Source organism: Lutra lutra, chromosome 3, assembly GCF_902655055.1.
Source record: "Lutra lutra chromosome 3, mLutLut1.2, whole genome shotgun sequence".
NCBI lineage: Eukaryota > Metazoa > Chordata > Mammalia > Carnivora > Mustelidae > Lutra > Lutra lutra.
Genome location: NC_062280.1, coordinates 9,039,442 through 9,057,887, shown reverse-complemented (window position 1 = coordinate 9,057,887; position 18,446 = coordinate 9,039,442). Strand labels below are relative to the sequence as shown.

At 39.6% G+C, this 18,446-nt stretch overlaps 1 protein-coding gene across 1 annotated transcript in view; it reads left to right on the top strand.

Annotated features, from left to right (window-relative positions):
* The window catches only part of GTF3C3 (general transcription factor IIIC subunit 3), a 36,190-nt gene extending 23,531 nt beyond the window's left edge, over positions 1 to 12,659 (top strand). Inside the window, exons 12-18 of the mRNA XM_047721101.1 lie at positions 26 to 127; positions 1,565 to 1,700; positions 3,521 to 3,758; positions 4,339 to 4,529; positions 6,470 to 6,594; positions 9,906 to 10,058; positions 11,625 to 12,659. Of these exons, the coding sequence (XP_047577057.1) occupies positions 26 to 127; positions 1,565 to 1,700; positions 3,521 to 3,758; positions 4,339 to 4,529; positions 6,470 to 6,594; positions 9,906 to 10,058; positions 11,625 to 11,747 (1,068 nt within the window). The 3' untranslated portion in view covers positions 11,748 to 12,659. The remainder of the gene's footprint in view (positions 1 to 25; positions 128 to 1,564; positions 1,701 to 3,520; positions 3,759 to 4,338; positions 4,530 to 6,469; positions 6,595 to 9,905; positions 10,059 to 11,624) is intronic.
* The last annotated feature ends 5,787 nt before the right edge of the window (positions 12,660 to 18,446 follow it).

The following is an 18,446-nucleotide window of genomic DNA, read 5'->3' as shown; positions in this document are numbered from 1 at the left end:
CATTATCATGTGCTCATTTATTTAGGAACTGAAGTTACTGCTTCATCGTTCTACTCTCCTGTTTTCTCAAGGCAAAATGTGTGGTTATGTGGACACCTTACTTACCATGTTAGCCATGCTTTTAAAGGTGGGTAATGGTCTTTCTGTACATTAGCACTGTTGACTTTTTAAATGTTTCAAATTTGATTTAAACATAGGTTATAGCTGTTAACCTTTTTTTTTTTTTTAAGATTTTATTTATTTACTTGACAGAGATCACAAATAGGCAGAGAGGCAGGCAAAGAGAGAGGGAGGAAGCAGGCTTCCTGCTGAGCAGAGAGCCTGATGCGGGGCTCCATCCCAGGACCCTGAGATCATGACCCGAGCCGAAGGCAGAGGCTTAACCCACTGAGCCACCCAGGTGCCCCATTATAGCTGTTAAACTTTTAAAAATGAAAGTCAAATATAGACAGAAGACTTAAAGCTTAATTGTATGTACAGTTAACCTTTGAACAACATGGGAATTAGGGAGACCAAGCCTAATGCACTTGGAAATCCATGTATAACTTTTGACTTCCTAAAAACTTAACTACTGATAGCCTACAGTTAAATGGAAGCCTCACCGATAACGTGAACAGCTGATTCACATATATTTTGTAGGTTGTACGTATTATATATACATACAATAAAGGAAGCTGGAGAAAAAATGTTAAGAAAATTAGGAGGAAGAGAAAATACATTTATAGTATTATACTATAAAAAATTCATGTATAAATGAATCAGTGCAGTTCAAACCTGTGTTGTTCAAGGGTCGACTGTAATTGAAACTTCTACATGAAAGCGTAAACTTAACTGTGGAGTAAGTGAGATAAAATCTTTGCTAGTACCTATCTAGAAAAGTGAGAACCATAGAATAATCAGATATTGGCCTTCTAGATGTGCCAGAATTATTTGCTTTGCAAAAATGTTTTCCACATGTGACATTTCTGAGTCTAGTGTTTTTGTTGGGAAGTAGTTTGTGTGTGTGTTTGTGTGTAAGAATTTATGTAATTTCTTTTTCCCTACTAAGATGTGGTCTACATTCCTCTGGTAGGAAGAAAAAAAATAAATCTATTCATTCTCTTTTAGGTGTTTAAATGCACAATAATTTGGCCTTTTTTTCCCTACTAAAGATTACAGGCACACCTGCAATACTTGTGTCCCACAGATTTTCTTTTTCTTTCCTTTATTTCCTTTTAAGATCTTATTTCAAAGAGAGAAAAAGCGAGCGTGTGAACAGAGGAAGAGAGACTCCGCACTGAGGACACGCTCAGTGTGGGGCTCAGTTCCAGGACTGAGATCATGACCAGAGCCAAAGTCGGACGCTTAACTGGCTGAGCCACCCAGTCACACCACCCCCACAATAGATTTTCTTTAAAAAGTTATATGACCTGAGCGCCTGGCTGGCTCAGTTGCTAGAGCTTGCAACTCTTGATCTTGGAGTTGTGAGTTTGAGCCCTGCATTAGGTATGGAGATTACTTAGAAATAAAATATTAAAAAGAAATAATATGACTAAAAAATCTCAAATTATTATCTTTAATTCAGGTAGCAATGAATAGAGCCCAAGTTTGTTTGATATCTAGTTCCAAATCTGGAGAGAGGCATCTCTACCTTATTAAAGTGTCAAGAGACAAAATATCAGACAACAGTGACCAAGAGACAGCAAATTGTGATGCAAAAGGTAATTCTTTCATTTGCTTTATTACATAAAATACTCCTGAAGTATCACCTGATAGTAATCTAATTGAAAATATACCCTTTTCAAATAAAATAAAATTTTCTAATCCAGATTCCTTAAGTATAATAAACTCATTTGATGTTGAGAAAGAAAAGGAAGGTTATGTAAATACTTTAACTTTTGAAAATTGAAAGGAGAACATCTGCTTGGATCTTCCTGTGAAAAAACTAAATGGAACTTTTGACTTCTAAAGAAGAAAATATACCTTATTTTAAGAAATCTGTGAAGATGAGATGGCAGTATAAATTACTGTATTTGTCCAGTGACTTCAGTTACATGTTTCATTCTCTGTTAAATTCATTTTTGACAAATGTAGTCATAGAAACTCTGAAAATAAATTGCTTTGACCCAGTCTCAAGTAATACGACTTTAAAAGGCATCTGTTTTTAGCTGGTAATGTATCAAGTACGTTTGGGTGAGGTTATTACTCAGAAAACTTGAAAAAAGTTTAAATTGGAATTAATCGGTCTGTCAGAAAATTATTTCATTGTTAATTAAGTCAGTAGACCTTGTTAAATAATTGTTACAGGCATGGCAGTGTGCCATGGGATAGGATTTAGAATCCAGAAGAGCTAAATCGCCATAAGCACATTATAAGGACCTAACATTAAGCAAGGTTTTGCAGGCGGGGGAGTCAGGAGACGAATGGGGGTCAGCTGCTCGTCATCTAGTCATAAATGCCTCAGAACCCTGTTGTCTCCGCAGTCGCCCGAAGGTAGACTCTGCTTCATGTATTTAAGACTATTTCCTTAAGGTATATTTTTCTATATATGTGATCCTTCCTGGTTTTCTCTTTCAGTATTTTCTCCTTTCAGATCTATTGTTCGTTTTTCTTAGGGTCGTAAGGGTTTTTTTGTTAGTTCATTGCCTCCTGGTGGGCATCACGTTTCACTGGTGTGTACCAGGATGGGATGCAAGGCCTCTTGGCGTTACCTGCATCTCTGTGTCCTGACTTTGTCACTCAGCATTTTCTCACGGATGTTTTCTCATGTTGCTCTTTTCTTCATAGCTGTTACCATTAAGGAATGTGTAATATTCCATTGGTAGTTCCATATTTTAATTATTCCCTTATTATTTTTTGATATATGGTTGCTTCTGATAATTTTCTCTTATAGATGGTACTGCAGTGAGCATTGTCATGCCCATATCCATATTTTTGACTACTTGTATAGGATAGAGTCTCAGAATTCTGGGTTAATTAGACTAAAAAAATTTGTGGCTTTCAGTATTTCTCAAGAATTACAAATTTATAAAAAGGGGCTTCTTACAGACAAAGAAGGCAAGGTTTTTAAGGAAGGAAATTTTGAGGCAGAGAAAAAATTAAGATTATAACAAGATCAAGAACAATCTGAATCTCAAATTATGAATTTCCAGTGCTTTGTTAAACACACATTTGAATGCTTTGTATGTGTAGAATCCTGTATCTGACCTCAGTCATGGAATACACGCTCGTTCTGCCCTATAGGACCATGTATCCTAGCTAGCACTGAGATATAAATGAGGTAGCTGGACTTTGTAGAGGACAAATCCAAAGTAAGAATAATCTGGGATTGCTGATTGTTAAGCAGAGCAGAAAGGGTGGTGTTGAAGTATCAATGAGCAACTATCCACTTATCATATTATCACAAGAGTGTTGGCAAGAATTCAGGCCCATAGGATTGTGGTTATTAAATTTAACCTTAAAACTGATCATATGAAATTTTCTAATACTGCTATTTCCTAAAGTACAGTGTCCTAACTGATTTTCACTGGTATCATTTTAGCAATATTTGCTGTACTCACGAGTGTCTTGACAAAAGATGACTGGTGGAACCTTCTATTGAAGGCCATATATTGCTTGTGTGACCTATCCCGATTTCAGGAGGCTGAGCTACTTGTGGATTCTTCATTGGAATATTACTCATTTTATGATGACAAGCAGAAACGCAAAGAACTAGAATACTTTGGTCTTTCTGCTGCAATACTGGACAAAAATTTCAGAAAGGCATACAACTATATCAGGTAATTTTCTAATAGTTTATTTTAGATTCGTTGAAAGAGTATGTGTATTCACTTTGGCTTAGTCTCTTATGCTCAAGAATTAATAAGTTGTTTTAACTCTCTTGTTACTCACTGGTTAATTCAGGTCCTTGGTGATTCTCAGGGGCATCCCCTCTCATATAGCCTCTTGTGCCTTAATCTCCCCATTTATAAAATGATATCGTGATACTACCACCTGGTAGGATTATTGTGAGGGCTAGGTGGTTTATTATATGTAAGGCCTTTTAACAATGTCTGGCACACATTATTATTAACTATTATTCCCTGTTCATTGTGCTGCAGCTCTAGGGGCAGGGGGAGAAACGGTGAAGCTTAAACTACTTGATTTTTTGTTATTGGTTTAAAGGAACAAATGATGTAGAAATACTAACTTAAGCAGCATTTTCTGGGAAAAATCTTTGTGTAAATGTTTCTGCTTAAATACATTGAGACAATGTGCTTTTTCTTGGAAGATGTTGCTGCACTGAAGGAGTTCATTCTTAGAAATACAAGTTTTTCTTTTACACAGTTTTTTACCCTCACCGTCTTTCTGCAATTTTAGGGTAATGGTAATGGAAAATGTCAATAAACCTCAGCTCTGGAACATTTTCAATCAGGTTACCATGCACTCCCAAGAAGTACGACATCATCGCTTCTGTCTTCGTCTAATGCTGAAAAACCCAGATAATCATGCCCTGTGTGTCTTAAATGGACACAATGCATTTGTATCTGGTAGTTTTAAGCATGCGCTTGGTAAGTGTCCTCGACAGGACTTTGTCAAGTTTGGACAAAGTGGTGGTTAACAGGTAGGCCTCTGGAGTGGAACTACCTGTGTTTAAATCTCACTCAGTTTCTTTATCTCTGAAATGAAGGTAATATTTGGACCTACCTTATAAATTATTGTGAAAATTAAATGTGTTAATATAAAGTATTTTTTTAATGCCTGGCCCATATACTAAGTAGCTGTTAGCAACAATGATAATATTAATACTTATTTTCCTTATGAAGCTTTGGTTTCAAGAGGCTGAAGTAAGTCATAATTCATTTTAAAGGTCAACAGTTCTCCTGCTGAGGCTTGATTTTTTTTTTTTTTTAATTTTGAAGATTTTTTTAAAAATTTATTAGAGAGAGAGAGAGAGTGCACACAAGCAGGGGGAGCGGCAGGGAGAGGGAGAGGCAGGCTCCCTGCAGAGCAGATAATGCAATGTAGGGGTCAATCCCGGGACCCTAGGATCATGATCTGAGCCAAAGGCAGACATTTAACTGACCAAGCCACCCAGGTGCCCCTCCTCCTTTTATTTTTAAGAGAGGGAGCATGTACAAGTGAGGGAGGGGAGGAGAAGGCAGGAGAATCTTCCACAGGCTCCACACCCAGCATGGAGCCCAACACAGGCTCTGTCTCATGACCTGAGCCAAAGTCAAGAAACAGAAGCTTAACCAACCGAGCTGCCCAGGTGCCCCAGGTTGTTTTTAAAATAATTTTCATTAATTATGGATACTTTGCCACCTAATTTTAATTTGCTATAGTACAAAAAAGGATTTAAGATTTGCTGATAGTTCCTTGAAGAGACAAGTCTTTATGTCAAGATTTATTTACATGGTGCCTGCTAATTCTAATTAAACTCAGGGAAAATTAATCACTTAAAATCTTCTGTAATAATGAATCAGAAGCAAGTAAGTAGAAAAATATTTGGCCAAATGTTTAAACTTAAAATGAGGCATGTGTCTCTTGCTGGCTAAAAGCTAATGTTGCCAGGTTCACTTCTGGAAAAACTGGGATGTTGACTGTTTAATACTTTCAGTGTTTCTTCACGTATAGCCGGTATTTTTATAATCGTTCAGCCAGTAACCTTGCACATCAGACATTGAAACTCGTCTATTGTATGGGGAATTGTTTGATTAATGTTAAGAAATATAGAGAGTTATATTGTTGTCTTATATTTAGGACCTTTTACTGGGGTAAAAATAGAAAGTGCAATGGCAGTCCACCATCTGTGCTGCTAAAGAGGTTCTGGGGTGCAGAACCTTCTGGCATAGAAGCTGGAGAGAATGGAGGTTTTTATTTATGTATGACAAATTCTAGATCATCCCTTTAGAAGAAAAGTCTGCTTAAAACTTTTCTTCAATTCCCCTATCTCATATGGTTAAGCTTTTGACATGAAATAATTGCATATATAGAATCCATGGAAACATGGAAAACATCTTTTTCTCAGGAAACAACACCCATAATCTAAAAAACAAAACAGAACTATTTTTCTTTTTCTCACCTCCGTGATCCATTATATTTGAATTCATAAAAAACAGATCAATTAATTTTACAGACGAATTTGCCAAAAGACGCCTTCTCTTGTTTCTTTTAAAATAGATTTAAGATCATAAAGTAGGTTTATGATCATAATTAATAAATTGTTTATTTTGGAAATATTACTCTACATGGAAGTGTCTAGCTGTGCCTAGAAGAAAGTTACTTTTAGTTGCTCACATTTAATCTTTGTAGTCAGGATACATTTATAGATGTAAATCCTCCAAATTTTATTATATTTTATGCATTGTTTTAAAATCCAAACTAATGTGCATCTGGTTGATATTTTAGAAAACATACCTTGCATATGTTAAAAATCAGTACTGTTTAGCCATAAAATACATTTGAATAAGTGAAGAAACACCATTTGACATCACTGTTCTTTTTTCAGGACAATATGTGCAAGCCTTTCGCACCCATCCCCATGAACCTCTCTACAGCCTCTGTATAGGCCTGACATTTATTCACATGGCGTCTCAGAAGTATGTCTTAAGGAGACATGCTCTCACTGTGCAGGTAATTCATTTGGCTTTCTCATTTCTTGGTTTTACATTCTTTAAAAATGAATATACTTAATGCTTTTATTGTCCTGTTTTAAAAGTAATACCTGCTTAGTGTACATGATGGAAGTTCCCAACACCTGTCCCTGTGTTCAGCACTCATGGACTTAACATGTGGTGGTGCTCCTGGCTAAGACTTAAGTAGCCATGTAGAATGCGTTTATAGCCAGATCATACAGAAAGAAGACAGCAGAATCTGGAGGGTTCCCTATACTCTAGAGCCCCTGAGGCCTCCAGCCTTCTAGGTCCTGAAGACTGATTTATTGTAAATCCATTTAAAATACATGTATAAAAATATATACAATAACGTGAGTGTATGTGGCTGTGGACTATTTCCTTACATCCTCACCAACAGATTGCTCTTTAAAAGCTTTCGGATTCTCTTTTTTTTAATATTTTTTTAAAGATTTTATTTTTATTTATTTATCTGACAGAGATGACAAGTAGGCAGAGAGGCAGGCAGAGAGAGGAGGAAGCAGGCTCCCTGTGGAGCAGAGAGCCCGATGAGGGGCTTGATCCCAGGACCCTGGGATCATGACCAGAGCCAAAGGCAGAGGCTTTAACCCACTGAGCCACCCAGGTGCCCCAAGCTTTCTGGTTCTTAACAGAAATTTGAAATTAGTCTTTTCATATTCTTGTTCACTTTTTTATATAGCTCGTGTTCTCTAATAAGAATATAAATTCCAGGGATGCCTGTGTGGCTCAGTTGGTTAAGCATCGACTCTTGATTTCAGCTCAGGTCATGATCTTGGAGAAGTGGAGTGGAGCCTGCTTAAGATTCTCTCTCCCTCTGCCCTCTTCTACAAAGTGCATGTTCTTTCGCCAAAAAAAAAAAAAAAAAAAAAAAAAGTATAAATTCCAAAAGATGAGGGAGTCATCTGTTTTGTTCACCACTGTATCTTTAAAACTTTTGTGTTGTTTTTATGTTTGTATGTTTGATGCATTTTATTTATTTACTTATTTTCTTTTCACCACTGGATGTATTTATTTGCAGAGAGGGTTATATGTTTGATGCATTTTAAAGACTTTTTTTTAAGTAGTGTGGAAGGAAAGAATATGTTGGCTTGAATGGAGTAGCAGGATTGAGTTAGGATTTTTTGTTTTGTTTTTCAAAAGTAAAATGGTTAAAAGAAAGCCTAAATTCGAAAGATGATAACTGTTGAAGCTGGGTATTGGGGTCTGTTATAATGTTCTCTTTACTTTTGTATATTCGAAAATTTTTATAATAAAAAGTAAAAACGAAAGCCCAGAAATTTTCCTTTTCTTGGGTATTTATTTGTGATACTTGTCCACTTCTTGCTCTGTGCTTTTTTTCTCTCTTAACGGATACTTTTGCTGTATGAAGTATGTAGGATTGCGTATAAATTAAATATGTAATGAAGGTGCAGTGTGCCGGAGATGGGCAGGTAGCAGTGAGTGTACAGGCCGAAATTCCTTGCCCTTACGAAGCTTATGTTCTGGTAAATCCTGATAGGAAATTTTTATGGATAGACTCATTATTAAATAGTTAAAATAGTAGTTTTTTGGCCTAGTAAGGAAAAAATTTTATATACTTCAAAGTAATTTAGAAGCTAAATTTCAAAACACTCTTATCGTTAAACAGCAGTTTTTAATTTGTTGGGGATAGAGATCAAGCAATAAGAGATGGGCTTATGGGAGTTTTTTGTCCTAATCTTTGTACTTTTGTGTGTTTTAAACATTTCCATTAAAAGTTTCCAAAAACAAGTTTTATCGTAAATACCATGATTCTTAAATTGTTTTAATTTCTTATGAATCTGTTTCTTCATGCTATGTGACCAGTTTGTTTCCCTTTAGAGTACTTAAAAAAAAACTAATTTCATATGTTTTACTAAAATCTTTTATGATTTCTTCTATCTGTATAATATTTTATAGACCGTGTATACTTGGACCCTTTAGTGAAAAATGTGATAAAAATGTTTGAAATGTAACATACTTAATGTTAAAACTCTTTTGTTTCTATTTCATTAAAATTTTTTGTCATATTTTTGTAGTTTTTGTATCTGATGATTCATAGTGCCTAAGAGATAAAGTGTCTATCCCCATTACCTAGTTTTTAAATCACTAATTACTTACTGAGTGTTTCAGGGGTCTCCTAAATTTGTTAAAAATTTCTTAAAATATAGCCGGTAACTCAAATCCTATTATTGTATCAAAAGCCTTGAAAGTTTATTTACATTGCAGCAGTTCTTTTGGGATTATTTACTATTCTTCCTCAGATTTTTGCAATTTATTACTTTAAAATAAGATTTGATATTTGAGACTAATAGTTTGTCTGCTTTACTTAACTAAGAACCATAATTTTCAGTATCACAGAGGTCATATTCATATACATAAGTAGGTTCTTTTGTTATTCAGAAAGTGATTTTTTTTAGTGAACATAATTATTTTTATCCCTAAAATGCTTTAATTCTAAAAAATTCATTAATTTTTATTATTTATGAAGAAAAATTTGTGATCATTTATTTGAAAGCAGATCACCCAGGGAATAGTTGCATTTTATATTCTGTATTCACAGATAATATATTTGTTTAATTACTTAACATAGGACGCTTGTACTTTTGCAGTTTGTAACTTTCTGTGGCTGGTAACTGGAAGCTACATGAAAGGTGGAAATTAATACAGGAAGAGGTAAAGAAGCAAGTTGCTTTTGGACACTGTAACACACATGGAGTCTGCATTATTATAGCTGCACTCTGAAATAACCCGTTTTTCCGTAAAGTCTGAGTCAGAAGCTTTCAGGGGAAAAAAATGACATTTTTTTTTTTTTGGTTAAGAAGTTAATAAAAGAGGCAATTTACAAAAAGGTACTATTTACCCAGAAAGCTGCTTCTCCCTGAGAAGAAACCTTTCTAAAATTATTTTAAGGGCTCAGATTTTATATTTTGCTTAGGGTTTTAGACATCTTGAATCAAAAAGCTTATTGGCCTCTAACGTCACAAAAGCCAACTTGGAATCTTCAAAGAAAAAAAAATCCTGTCTTATTAGAGATTATGGATCTTTGACAGTTGTGACATTTGACTTTGTTTTCTGTGAATATTTTATCCTTAGCTTAAAAGAAAAATCTTTTATACCTTCAGAAGAGCTCTTGACTATACTGTGATATGGAACTACACTACAGACCTATGTTCTTGGAGAATGGGACTCTTATTTTATTGTATTTTGTGCAGAGTATACCTGGCACATATATTGGTTCAAATACATATTTGTCCAGTGATTACAATACTGAATTATTTATCTTTTTGGTAGGGCTTTTCTTTTCTTAATCGATACCTCAGTATACGTGGACCTTGCCAGGAATCATTCTACAATTTGGGCCGTGGTCTTCACCAACTTGGGCTGATTCATCTTGCAATCCACTATTACCAGAAGGCCCTGGAACTCCCTCCACTTGTGGTAGAGGTATTTTATGATTTATTTCTGCTTTTTTTTTTAAGATTTTATTCATTTATTAGAGCTCACGAGCAGGGGGAGTGAGGGAAAAGAAGGGAGAGAATCTCAAGCAGACTTCTTGCTAAGCACAGAGTCTGATGTGGGGCCTGATCTCATGACCCTGAGATCATGACCTGAGCCAAAATCAAGAGTTGGTGCTTAACCAGTTGAGCCACCCAGGGGCCCTGTATGATTAATTTTAAAAACTGATGAGTCACTTCACTTCATCTATCAATAAGTACAGTTAGCTCATGTCATAGTCCAGACAGTGAAATAAATTGTGTATTAGAATGCATTTTTTCTTGATTGAATGTATTTATGTAATTGTGTTCAGCAACAAGTAGCTCTTCATCATTCTGGCCTTGTGACCTGATCAGCAACCATGTGGGTATACACAGCTTGTGGTTATGACCATCTCCCTTCCCTTAAGGTAGCCCCTGTGGTTTACAGGTATGAGCTGGTAGACACAAAGCCCGAGTATTGAGTAATATAGCCATTGTTCATTTTCAAGTTCAAATATAACTAAAGTATTTCTTTATAGACATGGAAGACCAGTATAAATATAGTTTTGTTTAAGATAAGGTAATACAGGGTAAAGTGTTGCTAGTACTACGATAATCTGTGTTTAAAGTCTCATTCCTATTTAAATTTCTGAAGAAAAATACTGTTTTCATCCTCACATGCCCTCGCAACTATTTTGTATTACCCTTGTTCAATGTTAGTCATTAAGCAAATGAATACATACTTTTATAGTTATGCTGATGAGATACATACTTTTGTGTTCTTTATTTCATAAATACCTTTAGGTATTGCTCCTTAAGCTTTATAGGTATCATTTTTCGTTGTTGTAGGTATTTTTACAGTTGACACCAAAATTTTGTATTGGGGAAGATTTAGAAACATAGATCTAACCTACTCCATTGAGTTCATTGCTTTGCTATTTAAGTAGAAAAAAAGGTAATAACACCCCTAGGGTAATTATTATTATTAAATTGGTATATGTCTTCTTATACCTATCCTTTAAATGCCTTTCTGTTATATAGTACAGGTATTTTTTTCCCCATCTAGTCATTTGTGTTATAATATTTTCTTTTTTAAATGAATAAGTTTTACGTTTTTAATGAATTCATATCTATTAAGCTTTTCCTTTATAGTTTCTACTTTTGCTATTATACTTAGAAGGGCCTTTCCTGCCCAAGATTATATTATTATATTATTTAGCCATAATTTTTTTCTTTTATGGTTTCATTTTCTTAATCTTAGATTCTTAATTCATCTGGAGTTTATTCTGCTCTTGTTTCTGGGTGAAACTTTTTTCTTTAACTTATTGGTTAGACATTTTTAATTATTTAATAATATAGTTATTACAGCGATTAACTGAATCAGCATTACCTAATAAAAATTTTGATCCAAGGTATATGCCTAGTTTTATATGTTTTTTATAGTAACATGAATTTTATAAATACTGTTATTTGCCATAAAATTGTCCTGGCTGTCAGTTTGAAATATAACTCATTCATGTATTTTTCCTCCTAGGGTATAGAAGTTGACCAGTTAGACTTACGAAGAGATATTGCCTACAATTTGTCTCTCATTTATCAGAGCAGCGGGAATATTGGAATGGCTCAAAAGCTTTTGTATACCTATTGCTGTGTATAAAGTACCTCAACTGAGAGGGAATCATCGGTGCTCTGTTTGTGGACCACTGTTCTCTAAGGGCTTAGGATTAACCCCCAACTGGAAATGACAATTTCAGAATTATCCGTGTATTTAACTTTTAATATGTGATAATGATCTTTTGATATGCAAAAATTATCATTCCTTTAAGAATTTGTACATTCTTCTGTCATTTTCTTTTTAGTAAAATTGTCTCCAGAGGTGAAATGGAGAATGTTAGCCTTTAAGCCAGCATGGGGTTGACTGTGCTGATTTTTTACTCATACCATTTATTCATCTGTGTGTTCAGTACTATATATTAAACACCTGTGTACCAGGCCCTGTGATGGGTCCTTGGAATACAGTAGTAGGGCAGACGTGACCTCTCAGTACGGTTCTTTAACTACAGAACTTGAGTATACGTTCATTTGAAAGAGATGTTTGCTGCGTTTTCCGCCGACATTCTCATGGTTGAGTCATCCTCTTATTTGTGCTCTGCTGCTATTGCACGGGCAGTTTCCCAAATACAATGGAAAAGGATGTTGCTTATTAAGGAAAGACCAATTGGGACTCTTTCTCCTATCAACACAATTGTGTGATTCACTTAGCTCCTATGAAAATGATTTGAAATGGTTATGTAGTAGGAAGACACATAATTGAGTTAATCTTTTACTTGTCACCTGCATGTGTCTTAGTTGTATAGATCGAGACCTGGGAGACTGGCATAATTCAAAACATCCTGTTCCGAGGCAGATGAAAAACATGCATTACCAGTGTTGGTGGTTTTCAGACCAAAAAATAGGAAAGAGAAGACAGAGTTCAATAATGTGACCTAGTTTGCATTTCAAGATCACTAGGAAGGTAGGAAGACTAGGGAATTATATGTATGGAATAAAGTATTGCTGTGATAAACTACCAAGAACTAGATTAATTTTTTTTTACTAAATATGGTATGTTTTTGAATCTAAGATAACAGTACTTTTAAGATACACTACAGGATTACTAACCGCTCCTTTCTTTTTAGGGGAAAAATGTAATAAATGTGCATATGGATTATAAGACCTAGTCTAATTGTGGGAGGGAAACAGTAGACTTAGGATCAAAGAAATACAGTGAGGGCTTTTTAGGAATTCTTTTTTTTTTTTTTTTTTTTTTTTCTTTTTAGGAATTCTTAACTGCTCTTTATCCTGTATATACAACTTTGTAGTTGAAAATCACAATTTGTATATATTAAATAAATGTATCATGCACTCTGCATGTGTGTATTTAAATGTATATATACTTTAAATAAATTCTATTTTTATAATTAAAAATTAATTCTTTCACATGCTCATATATTTTATTTCCTGCCATTTGCAGGTAATAATAAAGCTAACTGATAGTTTGTAAATTAGAGTTATTATCTTTGAATCCTATGGAATTGGGTATTCTATGTTGAGTTTTTCTTTTGAATTAAACTTAGTGGGCTATTGGGGCGCCTGGGTGGCTCAGTCGATTCGGTGTGTGCCTTCAGCTCAGGTCATGATCCCAAGGTCCTGGGATCAAGCCCCATGTGGGGCTCCCTGTTCAGCAGGGAGCCTGTTTCTCCCTCTCCCTCCTGCTTGTGCTCTCCCTCTGTCTTGGCTATCTCTCTCAAATAAATAAAACCTTCAAAAAATAAAAAAAAAAATAAACTCACTGGGCTATGACTCCAGTTGAAGTGCTCAACAGCCTTGTAGGAAACAATAAATCTCCCTAGCAGTATTTTTTTTAAAATAAATGTTGATTGAAACTTGGTCTTTCATTTTTTTAAAAGACTTTATTGATTTGTGAGACACTCCAAGCAGGTGGAGGGGCAGAGACAGCAAGAGAAGTAGGCTTCCCCACGGAGCAAGGAGCCCAATGCAGGACTTGAATCCAGGACCCTGGGATCCTGACCTGAGCTGAAGGCAGGTGCCCAACTGACTGAGCCACCCAGGCATCCCTCTCTAGCAGTCTTTTAAGAAAAAATGTTGACATTGCATAAATCTGCTTAGCATTTAAAATCAAAGCTACCACTTGCTGAGTGTTTACTATGCTACTGTATGCTAAGTACAGTGCTGGATACTCTAGATACGTTATTTCTGCTTCTCTTAGAGAATCACCTGCAAGGTAGGTGTTACTGCTGATCACCTCCATCTTATGTATGAGAAATGTCATTTTCAAGATCACTGGCAAGTTCGTTCACAGGAACATACTTACTCCAATTCAGAGTAACAACAACATAGAAGTTGAGCGTAAGTTTATTTTAGAAAGGAAAAAGGAGAATGGCTGTATTTTTTCTGTTCTCTAGGCCATCAACCTATTTAAAAAAGCCCATGTAGTAAACATTTTTGGAGGTGTCTTTTAAAAAGCCGATACTCGGGACGCCTGGGTGGTTCAGTGGGTTAAATCAGCTCAGGTCATGATCCCAGGGTCCTGGGATTGAGCCCTACATCGGGCTCTCTGTCCGACTGGGAGCCTGCTTCCTCCTCTCTCTCTGCCTGCCTCTCTGCCTACTTGTGATCTCTCGGTCAAATAAAAAGCGGATACTTGTTAGCAGGCATCCTCACTCCAGCCATGGGATCCTGATAGACACTTTATACAGTAAGATCTTTTTCTACTGGTCTCTGTTGATTCAACTGAGTGTCCCCTAAACCAATCTGGACCAATCAAGAGCTTCCTCAGTCCTTCCCTGGGAATTTTAGAATTGAGATGGAGTTTTTCTGTAGGTTTGGAACATAAGGACAATTACTGCTTTCCCTGTGGGCCAACTAGCAGTTAACCCCTTCTGTTGAGCAAGAAAAATAGAACTGATGCATTAAGCAGAACTGAGATGGAGAGGAGACTCAGTGGTTCTAGAGATTTTTCCAGTTTCCATTCCCATCTTTCTAAAGCTGTGTTCTTACCTTTGTATTCTTTGTATAAGATATGCCCAATTCTATAATTCCACTTTAAAATTCATACTAGCTGGAGTTTTTCTGTTATTTGCACCAAAAATAGTCCTGATACACTGTCACTCCATTTTTGTTTTCATTTAGCCTTCATGCCTTTTGGTTATTTTCACAAGAAGGAAGGGGCAGAGAGCAAACAAGGACAATGTCCCAGAGTTTTCAGTAGTGTCAAGTCCAATCCACGATAAAAAGGGCTTTTAAAAACTTCAGAGCACGAACAGTAGGAATTTGCCTACTGTCTGGTGGGGTAAAGTCGACAGTAAGACCATAGCATTGTCCAGTTACAAGGCATGTGGCAGTCAACAGCACAAGCAGCACAGAACTCGAACAGAACCAGGCAGAAAGCCTGGAAAAGGAGGAATTGAATCCTGAGGCTGTGGTAAGGGAGAACTGTAAATGTTTCATCTCCGGGTCCAGAGTCTCAAATCCAACTGATGTTCTGAAACTGCAAATGACAATTTTTGAGGCATCCTAAAGAAGAGAATGACCACATGAACTGAGTATCTGACGTGGGGAAAAGTGGCTTCTGGGAACCACTTGAGTGTGATGTTCCCGACACGGTTCTGGTTGACTCGTGCACGGTGAAGGGCTGTTCCTTCGGAGACCCGCTGCTTGCCTTGGAAGGGGACCTGGCAGCCAGGGGACTGCTCCTGGGTCAGCGTTGTCTGCATTTCAGCGGACGACCTGAGGGAGCCTCTGGGCTACGCCTGTGGATTAAACAGAGAAACACGCTGGTCCATCCGCGGTGGCGCAAAGACTGCGGCGGCCAGAGTCCCCCGCTGGCGGCCCCGGCGGCCCAGACTGGGCTCCGGCCTGGCTCGAAGCTGAGGCGTAGCTTACCGCTGCGAACAGCTGAAGGCCGCGAACTAACCACATCCCGGTTTACAGAGACACTGCAGAGGTGTCAAGACCAAAACCCTGCCCCAACCCCCAAATAAAGCAGAGATGGGAGGCAGATGACAAAATAATTCTAGAAGCTCAAAAGCAAGTGGGCAATTAGCAAGTAACTTAGTAAACCAGAGAATGAAAGCTCAGAGCCCGCAGGCGGTGGAGGCCGCGGGAAGCCGGTTCGAGCCCGAGAAGCTCCCGCGTGGGAGACACGGCAGGTCCCTCCACAGGCAGAGGAAAGTCGGCTAAGAAAGGCGCGAGGTCTTCGCAGCTACCCTCGTCCTCTAGAGCACGTGACCCCTTCACCCCCTTCCCGACAGACCGCAGGCGAGCAGTCGGGAGCGGCTTCATCGGGGGCTCCGGACCCAGGAGCACTCGGCGAGCCGAGGTTGGTGGGACTCTGGAGGCGGAGGGTCTTAGCTCCCCCCGCCAACTCCGGACACCAGCGGCCAAGCGACATCCTCCCAGCGGGGGGCGAGAGGGCTCCTCCCGGAGGGAAACCCTGCCCGAGAAAACACACCTGCAGAGACCGACAGCTGGAGGTCCCCCGGGGAGCAGCCTGTCCCCGCGCTGGGGGGCCTGCCAACCCGCAAACCCCGCCACCCGCTCCGAGCCCCCGGCAGCGGGCTGGGCCCCGGCGCTCAGCGGAGCCGACCGCTCGGGAGCAGCCGGCATCGGAAGAAGCCTAAGGACAGAGATCCTTACGCAGAAGTGGAGAAAAGAAGAAAATGTAATTAATATCCCAGATGAGAAAATATTGTATAGTGGAAAGCAGAATGTATAACAAGAAATATTGAAAACTAAGAGCCTTATGACAGCAAACATGTAACTGTTGAAATTAATCCAATGGAAAGGTTGGGAAAATTGAATTTTAAAAAGAAAAAAATGGAAAATTTAAGACATGAAAAAACTTCAGATGAGGAAATTAAAGGCTACAAAACAGTCATTTAGAAGTTCTTTGTGGCACTTACCATAGCTTATAAATTCATTTATATTTCGAGGTGTTTGCTTGGCTGTAAGTAATTCTAGCAGGAGGAACAAAGACTTGCAATCTTTTTTTCCCACAGTTTTAGTTTTGACTTTTTTCAGGAGGCTCTATGCCCAGGGTGGGTCTCCAGCTCAACCCCGAGATCCAAAGCTGGACGCTCTATCCACTGGGGCCGCCGGGCGGCCCTGCAATGACTTCGGAACATGCTGTCGAGGGCGGTGCATTTCTATAAATGTAGAAGCAGACGTCATCACTTCATTGTCTTAATACAGCTATGCCAGCTTCTACCATTTTCCTCCAAAAAGCTTGTATCTTTCACTTGGAGAGAAAGTCAATCTCCTCTAAGTTTTGGCAGTCACCCCCGAAACTCTGTGCCTCTGCCTGCCCTCGGTCACATGGGAGGACAGTGGAGCCCCAGCGTGTGCCGCTCACCGCGCCTTCTCTCGCCTCGAGCAAAAACACGTCCGGCAGATGTCGGGGTAACGCCGTCATGCCCAGAGTCTCTAACGCCACCGGAAGGCCGTGCCCGACGTCTACCCTGCTTGCAGGCTCACGGGAAGCGGCTTAGGACGGGGACTAGCCGCACCGCTTGCCACTTCAGGAGAGTCCGGTGTCGCGCTCCGCAGAAGGAGTTCAAACACGTGCGGAGGAGAGAGGACGCCGAGACGCGGGTTCCTCGGCTCGGCGACCGCAGCTGCGTGCAAGGGGCCGGGGGAGGCAGTTGCGATGCCGCGGGTTCCAGGAGGCCCCACCCGCCTCCTCGAGCAGGTGCTGGCCAGAGCGTCCAAGCGCACCGGAGCTCCCTAACCCTAACCCTACGTAAGGGCCGTTTCCGCCGAGCGCCCACGGCGGGGGCACGTCCGACGCACGCCCAAGGCACGGGTCGCGGAGTCGCTCTCGGGGCTCAGATTCAAGCCGGCTTCGGGGCGGGTGAAGGACGGTCCACACCGACTCTTTCCGGAGATGCTCAAAACCTCAAAGTACCCTGAGCAGCGCAGCGGCGTTAGCAGGATGGGGTTTTCTCGTCTCGCGCTTCTCTTCCCTGCCCCGTTTCCTACCGGGCTTCTGGCGAGCCTCCGACCGGAGGAGACCCGCTCGGCTGAGCCGTGTTCAAGTCCCGTCGTGTCCGTCACTATTAACAACTAGTCTGTTCGTCTTGGGGGTGATTCACGTGGAAAGACGTCAGGTTTGTCCGAAGGTGCGAGGGACGTGTAGGGTCTGCTGTCACCCCTGCGGGGAAAACGAGCTGTGCGCGGGCCTGTCGGCCTGGAGTTGGAGCGCCGGTTTGGGGCCGGCGAGTGCGCCGCGGTGCTCTCGCAGGTGGTTTACCGGCTGCGCGGGGACACCGTGTCCCTGTGTCCCATCCAGACCTGTTCCTTCCCCAGCTGCGAGGTGGGAAGTGGTTGCTGCATTTGCAAACTTGGGAGGTTGAAACCTGCCTCTGTCCGTGCTTACAGACCTTTCCGAGCTTTTCCTTCTTCGAATTGCTTTTGTTTCCCGTAGTAAAAAATACTGGGCCCTTTTTTCTTACTGAATTGTAGGCACCCCTCACTTAATCTGGAAGTACGTCTTTGTCACTTGTTTTTTCACCGTTTTTATGGTGTCTTTTTGTAAAACTCGGTTTTCTTTCTTGGCCGATACGAAACTTCAGAAGGAAGTATTTAGGAAAGCAAGAAAGATCTGGAAAACCCAGTGGTTCTTAGGACGATCACAGGGGAAGGCAGACTGGCCCCATCTCCGTCTGGACTGACAGAGTCGGGAACAGAGAGTAGGACGTGTCAGGTCGTCTGGGTGGGACGCTAACGAGTTCTGGGAGCCGAGAAGCGGCTGTGACGGTGTGGCTGGACCTCTGGGACACCAGGAGGCACAGGTGGA